Source organism: Amblyomma mixtum, chromosome 2 (genome assembly GCF_055824585.1).
Source record: "Amblyomma mixtum isolate Tamu chromosome 2, ASM5582458v1, whole genome shotgun sequence".
Lineage (NCBI taxonomy): Eukaryota > Metazoa > Arthropoda > Arachnida > Ixodida > Ixodidae > Amblyomma > Amblyomma mixtum.
This window is the reverse complement of record NC_143013.1, coordinates 318,457,917-318,472,223: the sequence shown is the minus strand read 5'-3', so window position 1 is coordinate 318,472,223 and position 14,307 is coordinate 318,457,917. Positions and strand designations below refer to the sequence as shown.

At 44.2% G+C, this 14,307-nt stretch overlaps 1 protein-coding gene across 1 annotated transcript; it reads right to left on the bottom strand.

Annotated features, from left to right (window-relative positions):
* Positions 1 to 280: 280 nt before the first annotated feature.
* On the bottom strand, positions 281 to 13,289 carry mRpS22 (mitochondrial ribosomal protein S22). Its single transcript, XM_089575212.1, has 8 exons — positions 13,137 to 13,289; positions 12,831 to 13,012; positions 12,161 to 12,325; positions 9,560 to 9,703; positions 7,611 to 7,694; positions 4,815 to 4,960; positions 2,296 to 2,398; positions 281 to 464 (listed from the first exon to the last, which is right to left on the bottom strand). The coding sequence occupies exons 1-8, from the start codon at positions 13,255 to 13,257 to the stop codon at positions 342 to 344; spliced, it is 1,068 nt and encodes a 355-aa protein (XP_089431338.1). The 5' UTR covers positions 13,258 to 13,289; the 3' UTR covers positions 281 to 341.
* Between the last annotated feature and the right edge of the window lie 1,018 nt (positions 13,290 to 14,307).

Here is a 14,307-nt window from a genome sequence, read left to right as displayed (position 1 = left end):
CTGTGGCTGTTGGCTTCTTTCAATAAGTGTCATGGAAATCAAAATCTACTGTGTTCAAGCTTACTGTACAGCCTCAGGTCAAACATCTTTATCTCTATGGTTTCATACCCAGGCATTTTTATCAAACTATCACAGTGCTTATGAAACACTATGCCAAAACACTTTCAGACCAACAGTGAATTGGATGATGATTTTTTCACAGACGCCACCAACTTTGTACACGCTTCAGTGACCTTTAATTTTTAAACTAAAAAAAAACATGATGCGTATGACCCCAAAATGTTTCTCGTATTATGACCTGACTTGCCAACTACTGTTTATTGTCCTTGGAGTGCGCCTCACTATTGGCCTCTGGCAGATGCCAAGTCTTTGTCCACTTCCTCTCGGCTGCTGCGAATCTCCAGGCAGGTCTGTAGGGCCAGCTCCAGGTGGCTACGCTTCTTCGAGTCGTTCTTCATGTAGAACTGCATGAGAACAGCGTATGTTTCACTTCAACAAGCCATTATAAAAAAAAAAAGAAAGTCAAGTACAAAAGAGGTCTTATAATCTGCCATATAACTTATGTACTCATGTATCATTTGAATGAACATCACTTGTGCAAACTTTTCGTGTAAAGGAACTTTTGCCAAATCAATAAAGCATGTTGCCAGGCAAGCTGGTACTGCATACTTGAAAAAGAGTGCAAAAGGAACAGCACGAAAACACAAAAGGATTCCACTGCAGGAGCACCTGAGAATGTCATCGCTTCTTATTTTGATGTCTTTGTTGTGCGATTACAATCAACTGCCGAAACGCTGCTGTGTCCAATGCAAACAAGTTTCAGCCGATCAGATTTCAGCACATTGCAACTTTCAGTTCAGGGAAAGTTCTGGAAAGCACTAAAGCGTTGTTTCTGCATCAAAATGCGTCATTTCAGTACATGTACAGCAATTTTCATGTGTAAAAGTGTGGCCACTACTATTTTGAAGCTGTGCAGTTTGCAAACCTTCACAGCACCATACCTTCATTTGTGATACTTGGGGGTATCATATCTGGTGTGGCTACAATAGCCATACATACTGGCTAGCTACTTGCCTTGGTTGCATTCACAAGCTTCAGGCAGAGAGCAATTATGCATCAATTAATAAGGAGTAATTGCTCATTGGCATCCACCCAAGCGCAGCCATACGGCTACAAAGGAAAACTATACAGCTTTTTCAGAAACTTTGTAGTTAAAGGAAATTCGTCCTGGTCCGAGGTTCGAACCCGGGACAACCGCTTCACCGGAGCAGTCGCTCTACCAACTGAGCTAACTGGGACGGCAAGCTGATGGTAGGGCGAGAACGAATTGATCAATAACTCGAAGTGGGAACAGTGTTGGTCATATGTTTAGGGGAATCCCCCAGGGTGGAGTAAATTTATGATAAGGGACTTGTTACTCATTGGCATCCACCCACGTGCAGCCATACAGCTGCAAAGGAAAGCTACACAGCTCTCTCAGAAACTTTGTAGCTAAAGAAAAATTCGTCCTGGTCCGGGGATCGAACCCGGGACCATCGCTCAGGGTTCAGGGTGCCTGGTTGCGACGCATCATGCAGGAACGTTTCCTCGGTTGCAACATAACAGCGGGTTCCCAATACATTGGATTCTATGGAAGCTGTGCCGGGACCCGAAGAAAACATAACAGTCGGGAAACCCAGCAGTAAGGAACGTAACAGCGAGGTTCTACTGTAGTAAACTTGTAGACTAGCCTAGCTGGTAACATAAATTTCGCTGAGTTCCATTAATACTCAGATGGACACAAGAACAGGATTGCTGCACCAGGTGTGAAAAGTTAAGGCTTTCGTGCAGTCATCGCCATCACTTCAGAAAGCACATAAGTGGCTCTGATGCACATCTTTCTGCTTTGTGCTCTCTTTCTGCTCTCGTTCTTTCTATCTGCATGTGGCAACAATAGGGCCCAGTCAAAAAGGCTGTTGTCCATCCTCACTCAGTAGTTATCAATGCGACCACTAGGAAGCACTGCAGTTTTGCATCAAAATGCCCAAGGCAAAACTCCACAAGTGTAGGGCATAATACAGCTGTCAATGCAATAAATGTCTTTAAGAACCATAGGAATGTGTCATACGTATTTACTTTGGTTCAACAAAAAAGCCATTTCAGATGAGCAATCTTTCATTTATGCAGGCATTTCATTAAGGCTGCCCCTGCAGTCATTCAAGTGGTGTTTCACTGTCGTAGTTCCTGGCAGAATCACAAGCAGTACGAAACAACATGAAAGCAGAACAACACAGATGCAGTGATAGTTTCTCGTACCCTGACGAGTTCAATGTTGTCTGTATTCTCATCCACTTGTGCACTGTCACTTGGAGGGTGTATATGGTAGAAGAGCCTCAGCAAGTGACCGGTGTCTTCAATCCTGCATTTAAAAAAAAAAAAGGCAGATTGTTCTTTTCAATCAAGAGATAAGCAAAAGGAAACTTATAGATACCCTCTCTCAAGGCAAGGAAGTTTGGTTTGGTTTATTGGGGGTTTAACGTCCCAAAGCGACTAAGGCTATGAGAGACGCCGTAGTGGAGGGCTCAGGAAATTTCGACCACCTGGGGTTCTTTAACGTGCACTGACATCGCACAGTACACGGGCCTCAAGAATTTCTCCTCCAAAGAAATTCTTGCCGCCGCGGCCGGGATCGAACCCGCGTCTTTCGGGTCAGCAGCCAAGCACCATAACCACTGAGCCACCGCGGCGGCTCGAGGCAAGGAAGTGGTAGTTAAAGCTGTACCATACCGCCACAGGTGGTACACTCGAGCACCCACACGTTCCCTATGTCTAGGGCCTACCTGGGCAGATGCACATGGTGGTTTTGGCAGCGACACACTACAACCCCATGTTACCACAGAGAAAGTTATTAAATTACCACATTCCGTGAAATTGTAAACGTTATTACATTAACTTGCATTGTTGACTTCAATCCCTACTTCTTTCCCTACCATGGGGAAAATGACCATTTTCTGAAGGTTTCAGTACATTTTTTTTCTGTAAGAACTATTGCACTCAATATTGATTGCAATACCCAAACACAGAGCTGAATAAAGGTGCTTCCTATTAATATACGTTTAAACAACAAATTCCATGTTGCAACAAAAAAATTTATTCACTAAAAACGAGATTTTAGAAAAAAATTCAACAAAACTTGCAAAAACACGCTTGTATTTAAAAAGAAAGAAATCTTTAAAATTTTCTGAAATATGCAAAATGTTTGTTACTCTATTGGCCACTCTCTGCAAAAAAAAATCATTTCTATCTTGAATAGTATTGTTGCTCAAAACAATAACTGGAAACCCTATAGTTGTGCATCGGAGTGCGGCCGCCTGTGTTTCAGGCTGGTTTCCATCATCACTGATGTGAAAACTGAATCATCTTCAGCACCTTGCAACATTTTGAGGCTCATTGTTGCACAGGACGTCGATCAAATCACTCGCAGATGAAACGGAGTCCTGAGATTTGCTATGTCTTAGAGCGCGTGCCACGCATGCGGAGGCTGCCAAGCGGCTTTGATGGTACCGCATCTTCGGAGTGCGTTCAAAAAATGCCGTTTTGTAGGGGCAAAAAAAACTATATCGCAAACAAAACTTCAGTTCTCCGGCTACAAGCCAGATGCGCATCATGCCTGTAAGCAACGCGGAAGGCTCCGAAGTCGAGCGGCGAAGGCGTCATCTGTGGGCAACATGGCGGGCAATGAGCGCAGGTCCACGTCTTCATTTCTTCGCAGCGCGTTAGAAAGTGCCCCCTCGCGGGACAAAAGAAAACTACATCGGAAACAAAACTTTGGTTCCTGGCCTACAAACTACATCTGCAGCTCGGTCATTAGCAACACAGAAGGTTCTGAAATCGGGGCACGAAATGATCGCTAGCGGGCTAACGATGCTCAATGGGCGCGGTAGGGAAAGAGTTAAGGAAATAAATGAAGTTACACAGGTATCTCGTTGTGTTCCAGAACCAGACAATTGTACCAGGCACCTGTGTTCTTGTCATAATCAAGCTAGTAGGAACCAGTTCTCCAGTTCCCATCACCAAGTTTACATGCACAAGGAATTGAGGGGACCACCACTGCAACACTGTCATGCCAATGCACATTGATGTATGTTTTGCTTTCAGAGTGCTGTTCTGAAAAGGTGACACAGAATGTCATGCACCAAAATAATGCTACACCGATTATGTAAAGAAGGAAAATGAGATCTGAAGCAAAAAGGCGCTTGGCAATACAAATACATGAATTAAATCCCCAATTTGCTCCAATTTTCAAGCTACTGCTTGGAGAAATTTTCAATTTCCATTGATATTCATCATCGGTCTTTACACAGTTAAAATCAATAGAGTTGCAGCTTTACAACTGCAACAAGAGTCAAGGTCATAAAGCTGTGCTGAACAGATGCCCCCCGACAGGCCACATCAGTCCAAAAATTTGAGACACATAATGTGGCCAAAAAAATAGAATTCACTGTGCACAAAAAAATTTTAGTTTATTGCCTAGTACTACAGAAATGTGCATGTAAATTAAACAGGCTGTGCTGAAGTCGCAAAGTAAAAGTGGTTGGCTCTCTGAAAAAAGGCTTGAGAACAGGCAACAGCAGAATGCTAAAATCAATGCCTTGGATATTTTCTGCAATATTCAGACTACGCAGCTTGATTCTGTGCTCAAGCATTAAAAATCGAAAGCAGCTGCAATTTCAGTGCTCTCCCAGTTCAGCAACGAGTCTGCTGGGGTAACAGAACTGATAATTGAAAACATTTTTCATATGCACACACTGATACAGAAAGCAGCAGGGCCTCACATTTCCCGCTGCAGCATGTCGATGAGCAGATTGTCTATCTTGCCCATGACAGCCAGGTAGAAAGCCATGGGACCAAAATGCCGTGTGGATCGCAGCTCGTGGAAGCCACGGTTGGCATCGATGTGGTCGTAAGTAGCATGTGTCACCTGAGTGGAAGAAAAAAATTGCCGACGATTACGTTACTTCTAATGCGAAATTTGAGCGCAGCTCATCAGTTGTTTCAGCTTTTCGATAGATTGAGGCAAAGAATTCGAGCAAGACATCTATGTACAATTACTGACAACTTGTTATTTTTCACACATATTCCTTCTTCAAGAAACACTCCACTAACAGCTCTTGATTGTCATGAAGGAAGCTTTGTGGACGGAGAAATAAATGGATATATGCTCGACTTGCTGCACCAATGCCTAGTTCTCATACAAGAGGTCTGCACAAGTATTTCACAAGGTTGTCACAGCTGTGGGAGCGGTTAGGAGCCAGAGGAATAGACGCTTTACAGCGGCGTATCATGGGGGCTGCCATATTTGATCACGTGATCACGCCACCATTACTCGCCTCCTGACCGCTCGGCGCTCGCCTCGTCGCGACGGCTGCTGCGTCTGATGTTTCGGTTCCGACAGGCAGTGTTTCGGCTGATACGGTTGTAAAGGAGTGGGAAGACGACACTGTGGTTGGTCCGAAGCTTCGAACGACATGTGAAAACCTCAATTTGACCACTTTAGGCGTGAAAGTGTGATCGGGCTTCATGTCGCGAAGAGCCGCTGAGCTCTCCGCCTATTCGAGGCAACGGGTGGATCTCCTGAATGCCGCTGAAGGCTTTGCTTAATATTTTTTTATTGTTATTATCTAAAACAGCAAGGTTTAATGACTCTGCGGCTGCGCAGGTCGTTGTCGTATTGTGTACATGCATGCAGACTGCTGTAAAACGCTCACATGCATATCGTACTCATTTGTTTACAACCTGTTCAAGGTGCTTAGGAAGCCTAAATTTTTTCTGTTGGTTTGCTGAACAAAGGAAGGCAACAAAAATAAATAAACAAACAAATGTTACCCAATCATGTAAGCAGTACCATGCATCAAGCAGCCTTCACAAGCTTGCATGCAATCGTTTACAAGGATTCGCGCGCATGGCAGAGCATTCACTACAAGAAGTTCACAATTATGTCAGCCTCACATAGGATAAAATTGTGGTACACTCCATGCTCGACATGCGGACATGAAAATGCTCGAGGTCTCGTTGGTTGTAAGTAATCAGCCGGAGTCACTTCTAGTGACTGTCTCGCATGGATAGCGAGCAAGTGCCAACCGCAGAGCACAGCAGCCGTAACACAAATGCTTTATTCCCCCCCCCCCCCCCCCCGTTGCTAAGGAGGGGAGGAGGTTGTGCTTTTACTTTCTCCTTTCCAAGCTCCCACTCTATTGCTTTCACAACTTAAAGGGTGTCCACTGCTGGTTACAATGGACAACAGGGACCAACCACAAAATGCAGAAACAGGCAGACAGAAAGGGGCGCCTAAGAGCTGCCTGCGCTCTAAAAAAAAAGGAAAACTAATGTATAACTTGCTTACCCTAAGAGCTGAATTTAATTTCTATTGTTAAACACCTCAGGTCAGAGCACTTTTTTCGGCTTTTAGGGACAAACAAGACAGCAGTAGCTTTTGGCAAATATTTTTTCGGCATCAAGGCTGTTGCGCGTCATAATTTTAAAACTTTTAACATGCTGATTTTTTATGTCAATATGTATTTGCAGTGCACTCATTATGTTTCACTGTCAAATTAACAGCGAAGGGTTTTTTTTTTCCTGGGTCGTGACAGTGCTCAGCACCTTGGACGATGCACTTCTGCAGATGGTGGCACCAAAAGTTCTCCCATTGCGTTACGGAGAATTTTTGTGACCAGGAAGCATGGAAGGACTCTGGTGCTATTATCTCACATGCATGTACTCCCTTTTGTAGGTGACACTGACCTTCTAAAAGGCGAGTGAACACAGTACTGTTCTCAATTTTTTTTTAACTTCACCTGAAGATACTAAACTGTAGTTGTATTAAGTAAATGAAGGGATTGACTGTCACTAAAAGCCACCTATCTGCAGGCATTTGCAGCAGTATGACTTGAATCACACGGACACTGAGAAGAGTAGAAGACTGATTCGACCTTACTCTACCAACCTGCTGCCAACCCGGTTAGCCAGGCTGGTGGAGAAAGGCAGTGGCACAGGTCAAACCGCCAAAACCAAGAGAAATTTTTACTCCATTACCAACACTTACAAAGCTATACAGTTGAGCCAGGACATATCAAACCCAAATATACCGAATTATTGCTACATTGAACACATATTGTTCCCTTGAAAATTCTCTGTACATATAGAAATGTCACATAATATATCGAACTCTCATTTCGCCGGATGTTCAGCATATTGAACGGCGCACCGTGCCACTGCCAGTGGTGTTCTCCTAATGGCGCTCTTCAAGCACTTTTCGCGCACGGAGACAGGTTGACTTCACGGCCTTGGGCACCTGCTGGCAGCGATAGTGCTTTGAAACCACTCGACAAGGTGAACGAGGGGCGTGCCCTTCCGTCTCTTGCACACTTCTCACACCACATCACTGTCATGCGGTGAAAACAACCTAGCCATGAGTAATGCTACTGTGCCAGGCCTCTGAAAGACTTCGGGGCACTGCCGTTGATGGGGAAGGATGCTGCATTTTCTATCTGCTAGTGCCAGAATTAAACGCAAAAATCGCAGGTTTCAGCTTGCCCGCAAGAACTCCTGCAGAGAAAAACGTGCTGACTCACTCTGATGTAACTGGCATCGTCTGGCTCAAACTGAATGCATGCCCGGTCTAGGACAAACCTGTACCACTGCTTGTCCAGGACATCCTGCAAACAAAATGAACAGTTCAGAAGTACGATGTCAGTGAAACTGAGCACTGAAAAAGGAGGAGGGAAGAAAAGTAGCAGTGTGCGAATATTCAAACTTTATTTTAGATAGATTTTGAATGGTATTTGCTTCACTTTCACTATTCACACCTCCTAAACTTTCAGAAATTATGAATTTCTTGTTTATCAACACTTGCAGCGTAATATCGCGACATTTCCAAATGGCAGTATCTTGCATATGTCGCAACTAACACCGAATCATATGCCAGCATGCGGTAAATGCCCGCGCACAGTAATGCTAGGCCTAGCATAAAATAAATGTGGAGAGCTGCAGCTTCGCGGCCGCAGGACGGAAAATGAAATGAAGCACCACGTTGCGCATCATTGCATCTGGCCATGAAGCAGTTGACAGCTGGCTGTGGGCCTGACAGGCAGTGATCCTCTTGTTTTAGATCACTATGATAAGATACGCGGCGTACGAAAACGGCGCTGCGGCAGTTGTTTCACGTTTATTACCTTGAGCAAGTAAACTGTTGAATGCTGACAAAAATATCTAGGCAGTTAAACTGCCTCCATCCATTTCTGTGTGCCAAGTCATGTGAAAGGCAAAGGGCTGTGTTCCTGTATGCTGCTAGTGGTACAGAATGACAACAGGTTGTGTGCCCACTCTCACTACAAGGTAATACTTCAAAGATTTGAATCTCCTTTCGTTGCTACTGCTGCTCTTCCAAGGCCCATGAAATACCTTTCAAGAAAAATTGCTGCTTTTGATTACATGTTTGTATTGTGTCCATAATTTAGATACATGAGCCAGAGATAAGTAAATGGGCCAAATGACTGTAAGGGTGAAAAAGCCTTGCACTAAAACAAGATATATGAATCAGTCTTATTTCTGCGAGCCATATGTGACTAGTGCAAGTATACACAGCTCATAGATGAATACACAAACAGCACAAATATTCCAAAACATGTGTCAAACTTCATTGCATAAAATGTAATTTTTCATGGCTGCTAGCCAGGCCAAAATGACAGAGCTGAAAAAAAAAAAAAATGGAACTTCTGATCATTTTCCAGTGAGCTTTGAAGTGTACATGTGCGTACAATGCCTACTGCCGCCATCTATCAGTTTTGCACATAGCGCAAGCAATTTGCAAAAATTGGGCAAATTAAGCAGCTTCCAGAAATCAATTTGAAAAAAATGCCTCACTGCTTATACAAGAACTTTGTTTTGTGTGGTTTAGCTGCTCCTTTCTCAGTACAGAGGTATTGAAGGCTGACAAAAGCCAATGAAGCAACAGCAAAATCAGTGCTGTAAAAAAAATATAAAATGTGCAAACATACACAGAAGAATCTCCAATGTTCACAATGCAGGATAGCTAACATTAACTAGTTATCCAGCCTGTTCCGTTAATTTGGCCTCTCTACAAAATGACGACAAAGTGCATGGGCTGTGTTTGAGTGTCAACAACAACAACAAAAACTACACTAGCATTTTTGGGGCGACCGCAGTACTACGGGCAAGCATTCAGCGCTTTGCATTACGAACTATCTTAATGTGGGCATAATTATGTTACTTGAGTTTCTTGTCTCAAAGTGGAATCGTAATCGTCCGTCTATGAGAGATACAGAAATGACAGCTTGCAATACAGTTTTCTATCCAGCATTGGCCCGTACAACCACTAGGTCGTTATACAAATATATTTATCCAACACAAACAGGCGTACTTTGCCTGTTTATAGATATGAAAGAGTCCAACAGTCAATAAAGCCAAGAGAGTAATAAGACAAAACAATTATTTTTTTTTAGTACGGTGCTGATTGCAGTAAGGAATAAGCCATGAGACTGTTTGTGACACTGGTAGCCACCTGCAAGTGTTGAGGCTCAAACATCTTGGGCATGTAGAAGGACTTCTCCTTGTTGGTGAAATACGTCTGCAGCATGCGCTCCCGCTCCTCCCAGGTGGCCGTGCGCAACAGCCCCTCGGGCTCTCGCACAACAATGAGGCGCTCCTGCGTGTGCGCCCACAGATGCTGCAGCACTTGCTCTACTTCAAAGCACAAAGGAGGCATGCAAGGCCTGGCGAAGCTAGACCCCAAAAAAAATCCGAAACTTACATGTCAAAGCAACACGGATATTTTAGGGATGCTGCTGAAGGCAGCATTAGGCTACCACGATTTACTTATTCAATGGCTGAGTCTTCTTTGTTTTCTTTCAAAGTTACAGACTCAGATTCAAAGTGCAGGCCTTCATGTACCGAGGGAGAAAATGGAAGACAAAACAGCATAACATTAATTAAACGAGCAGGGGCACCAGGTTTCCACTTTACATATTTTTTCTTTCCGACAGTGGAGTACAGGGCTTTAGGAACGCCAGAACAGGAGAAGGTATGTCCTGTCTTGGTTTAAGTAGATTATTACAACACTGTTTTACAGCAAGGCTTTTACCTTCGGTCTCCACAGGACATGCAGTCAAAGGAGTGCATCTGTGGCCTCACAACACAGCAACCTATTCCCTGCCTATCGTCTACTGTGAATCAGAGTACTGCGATAAGAGTTATTTCACATGCTGTGATTAGGGCAAAAAATTTGACACAATTGCAGGGTTACTGCACACTGCACATGCTTGCGAGCTGCCACATGACCCCACAAGACATTACATAACAAAGGTCCCCAGTGGCAGTCACACAGCAATCACAGCGATGCTGCGATTGAATTCCAATCAGATGGAAATCCATGGCGAGATGTCTACTGAATTCCAATAGGATGGAAATCCATGGCAAGCTGTCTGAAAATAAGCCAACGCTCTCTCCAGTCACACAGTGAAAGTGACAGTACTGTTGGGAGGCAAAAATTGCAGCCTATGCAATGGACCTGACCATGTGCGTTCATAACAGAGATCAGACCAGTGTAGGCAACACTGTGCTGTGAGCGCACAACTTAATCGCTGCTCTGCGTGCTCTTTTCTGGTGTCAGAGCTGATGGAAACCGAAAGAGACTCTCTTGGAAAAAAAAAAAGAAAGGACTGAAATGAATTACTTAAACCACCCCAGGCCATACCTTTTCCCTTAAAGGCCTACTAGACCGAAAAAGTTTACTTTGGCTACTTTTGCGCTCGATATAGTGTGCATGTTACAAACAATACTTATTTTCAATATTAGGGTTATGAAGCATCTAGTATTTTAGTTAGAAGCATTCAAAAAACTCTGTAGCTGACGACTCAGTCCCCTAGCGGTGTGTTGGACAACTAACGTTCCAGACCGGAAATGACGTACAGTTTCAATGACGCCAGTTTCAGGCATTCTCAAGTGAGTAAGCGCCCCTTGCAAGCCTTTTCTCTGGTGCATTTCTGGCTGCTTTCGCCACGAAGCTCAACGGTCTCCAGAAAACTGCAGGCATTATGTCGACGCAGTGCATCACTGTGTAAAGGAATGCGGAAAGCTCCATTATATCGTTTCGGTTACTGCCCTTTTGGACCTGAGCTCGAAAGCTGGTGTCAGCTGTCTGGAGTTCAGGATTTAATGTGAATTCCCCTCTCTTTTTCACAAGAAGATAACAATGGTGGGCGACTGACGCTTCTCCCTGTGTCTTTTGTGGGCAGGGCTTTGTCAATAGACCTCTCCCGGTCTGCATCATCAGCGCATGTACGTATGTCTGGCCCGATCGGCAAAGCATGCCATGTACCAAGGGATCTATAACTGGGAGAAGAAAGGCTGCGAGACGTCTCTAATTGGGAGAATAAAGTCGAAGGGGGAGCGCTGGTCACAAGCTAGCTTAGCCAGTTCAGAAGTTAAAGTGGAAGGCTTCGCTCATCGAGCAATGCCCTTTTCAAGCCATATTGTTCCCACGAGGCAGAGGTCTAAGAAGGGAAGGACGGGTTCTTATGCAGGAGGTTCGAAGGTTCTTCAACAAATGCTTTATCAATGATCACAAAAAGCTTAGTTTGGCCAAAACCGCACCAAGTTTGAAGACTTTCTTCCACGACAAACAAGATGGCGCCACCGGTGCAATCGCTAAGAAAGCGGCCTGATTTGTTTCGTCATCACCGCAGACAATGCGAATATCTAACTTTTTCTTATCGATTCAGGCAAGTACACCAAACAAATGTGGTATAAAACAATTCTGCCAGCCAAATGCGATTTCTGAGTGAAATTTGAACTCAAACAATTCACCGGTTTAGCTGTGAGGTGCATACTACGGCGCTCGTTTAATTGCGGAACACGTTGTAGAAGCAATGCTCAAACAAAGGTACTGCCAGAAGCATGCTGTTAGGTAAGTGAAGGCTCAGTGTGGCTTGTCCTCTCCCCCCACCCTCTGTACTATTCAATGCTGAGTCTTCTCAGGCTTCTAAACAAGACAAGAACCATTAATTAATGTACTCAGATTTAAAATTTTGTCAAAGGGCATAGCTTGCTACATTCTTTCACTTTAAGTGTGGTACATTATTAGTAGCTGCTTTGCAGGACTCACGCGATCCTTGTAGCCATAGGAAATGTCGGTAAAAACATGGGAGCTGTTGCCGAAACCTTGAATCTCCGGGTCCTTGGCAAGCATTTTTTCACAGGGCTTGCGTTCTCGAAGCACTGGCGGCATCTGCAGCTTTCGCCGGGCTCGCCGTTGGGATGCTTGCAGTTCCTGTGAAAACCCAGTGAAGCGAGATGAGAACTCGGCAATTACAGAAGTAGAAATGAAGGGTTTATTCAGAGTATCATTAATTACATAATTTAAATATCGGCACACAAACTTTTCAGGTGTATGTGCTTTCTGGGCTGAAACTGAGGGGTCTTGTACATTCAGCCGGCCACTCGATCTTAGTACTGTTTTGAGATTACCATGTTAAATGGCACGTAGGCGTGCAAACTAAATCCTAATTTACACGGACAAATGAAACTGCGTTCGAGTGGTAGGTCAGCAGCAAAGCCTTAATGAGGCCAACAGGAGCAAGAAACAAGTTAAATTTGTAGCGTACTAAAAGCAGGAACCCAAAACTGCACTCTTGTCTCCTTCCAAAAGTGAACATTACAAGTGTACTACGACACTAGAGCTCGCTCTCTACACTTGGGGCAGCACGCTTTCCGTCCTGGCAATTATTTTCTTTCTTATTTTTTGTTTAAATCGTGTTTAACTTGAATGCACGTACCTCATCAAGTTGCTCATCCGTGAGAAACTTGTAGCGCGGTGTATTCAATGGAGCAGGAATCGGAGCGAATACCTTTTCCAGATCGAAACCCGTTAGCCTTTGCAGCAAGTTCTGCACTTTTCGGCTGATAAAAAGGGCCTCGATGTCAATTTTTTCGACGCTCCTGTAAGGTTCAGCGATGTCTGGGGGATATAAAAGCCAAATGAACGTAAGCACGTCTTCTGCGTCCAGGTTACGACAGTACAATACAAAACCAAGTGCTTACAGCGCAAGAACAAAGAACCAAGCGTTTTTAGATGTACTAACTTGTGTTCGCGCAAGTTCTTCTTGCATGGTGTGCCCAATATTTTGCGTTTGTGGCAGGCTGCTGCAGCAAACGCCGACACTGCGAGGCGAAAAAGCACGACTTCGACGCCATAGCCGCCATGTTTAAATCCCCACTTGGATCTGACTTGGATACGACCGCGCACGTGCAAGCAATCCACTATCAGAATGATGATCATAACGCGAAACTTAGAGATATGTGAAATGAAAATAGAACAATATTACAATATTACAAGCAATAAAAAAGTGACTGATTGGGAGAAAAAAGAGAAAAGAAAAGAAGTTCAGTGTGGTGTAGGCGGCATAGGGGAGAATCAGGACAGCACTTCTCGTCTTGCTCTGCGCGGGTGACGAAATTATGAATACGTAAGTTTCATGTGCACTGACAGAGCTTGTTCACAAATAACGTTAACTGCTCAGCTGGCTCTTACTTATTACTGAGTGAAACTATCTTAGAACGTTTTTTTAAAGCTCAAAAGACTTACGCATTGTGGTGGCCTTGATTACGCGCGTACCGCAGCGTTTACCGTTATTATTACAATTTATAACCTAATACTTGCCTACTAGTATTCATTAATCTGTCAGCATTTTCACTGAAGATTGGATCGGGAAGTTAACACTTTTTTAATGAGGGCGCCAGATGGTGAAACAAGCTGGCGAGCTGGATGCAGCTTGTCTGTCGCATCTTAACCAATCAGCGCGCGAGTTGTGGCGGCGCGCGATACGATTGCGGTAGCCACTGATCTCCACTAGGGGAGCTGGATGCCGCATCGGGCTAGGGATGGATGGATGGATGGATGGATGGATAGGAGCGCCCCCTTTGAAACGGGGTGGTGGCAATTGCCACCATGCTCAGCTTTTCTTTATTTATTATTTTTTTTGTTTACTGTGTTGGCAATTCTCATTAAGATTTTCCACCAACTTTGCCTACGGTTTCCTACTATTCTAACCTTATTCCACATCTCTGCTTTTCAGCCACCAATCCTCCAATCGCTTTTTGCTGATTTCCACTGCAGATTTATTTACATGACCATTGTTATCTTTAAACCCTAGGGCCTCAGAAAGAGTGACTGTGCCTGCATCGACATCCGGATGGATACCATCACATTTGATTATGAGGTGTTCAATTGTTTCCACAGATCTACCACACACT

Coding starts and splice junctions, on each gene's coding strand:
- mRpS22 (XM_089575212.1), bottom strand. CDS start 13,257: ATGGCGGCTATGGCGTCGAAGTCGTGCTTTTTCGCCTCGCAGTGTCGG. Junction 7,695..9,559: donor TTGAGCCTCAACACTTGCAG/GTGGCTACCAGT, acceptor TTTTGTTTGCAG/GATGTCCTGGACAAGCAGTG. Junction 465..2,295: donor ACAACATTGAACTCGTCAGG/GTACGAGAAACT, acceptor GTTCTCATGCAG/TTCTACATGAAGAACGACTC.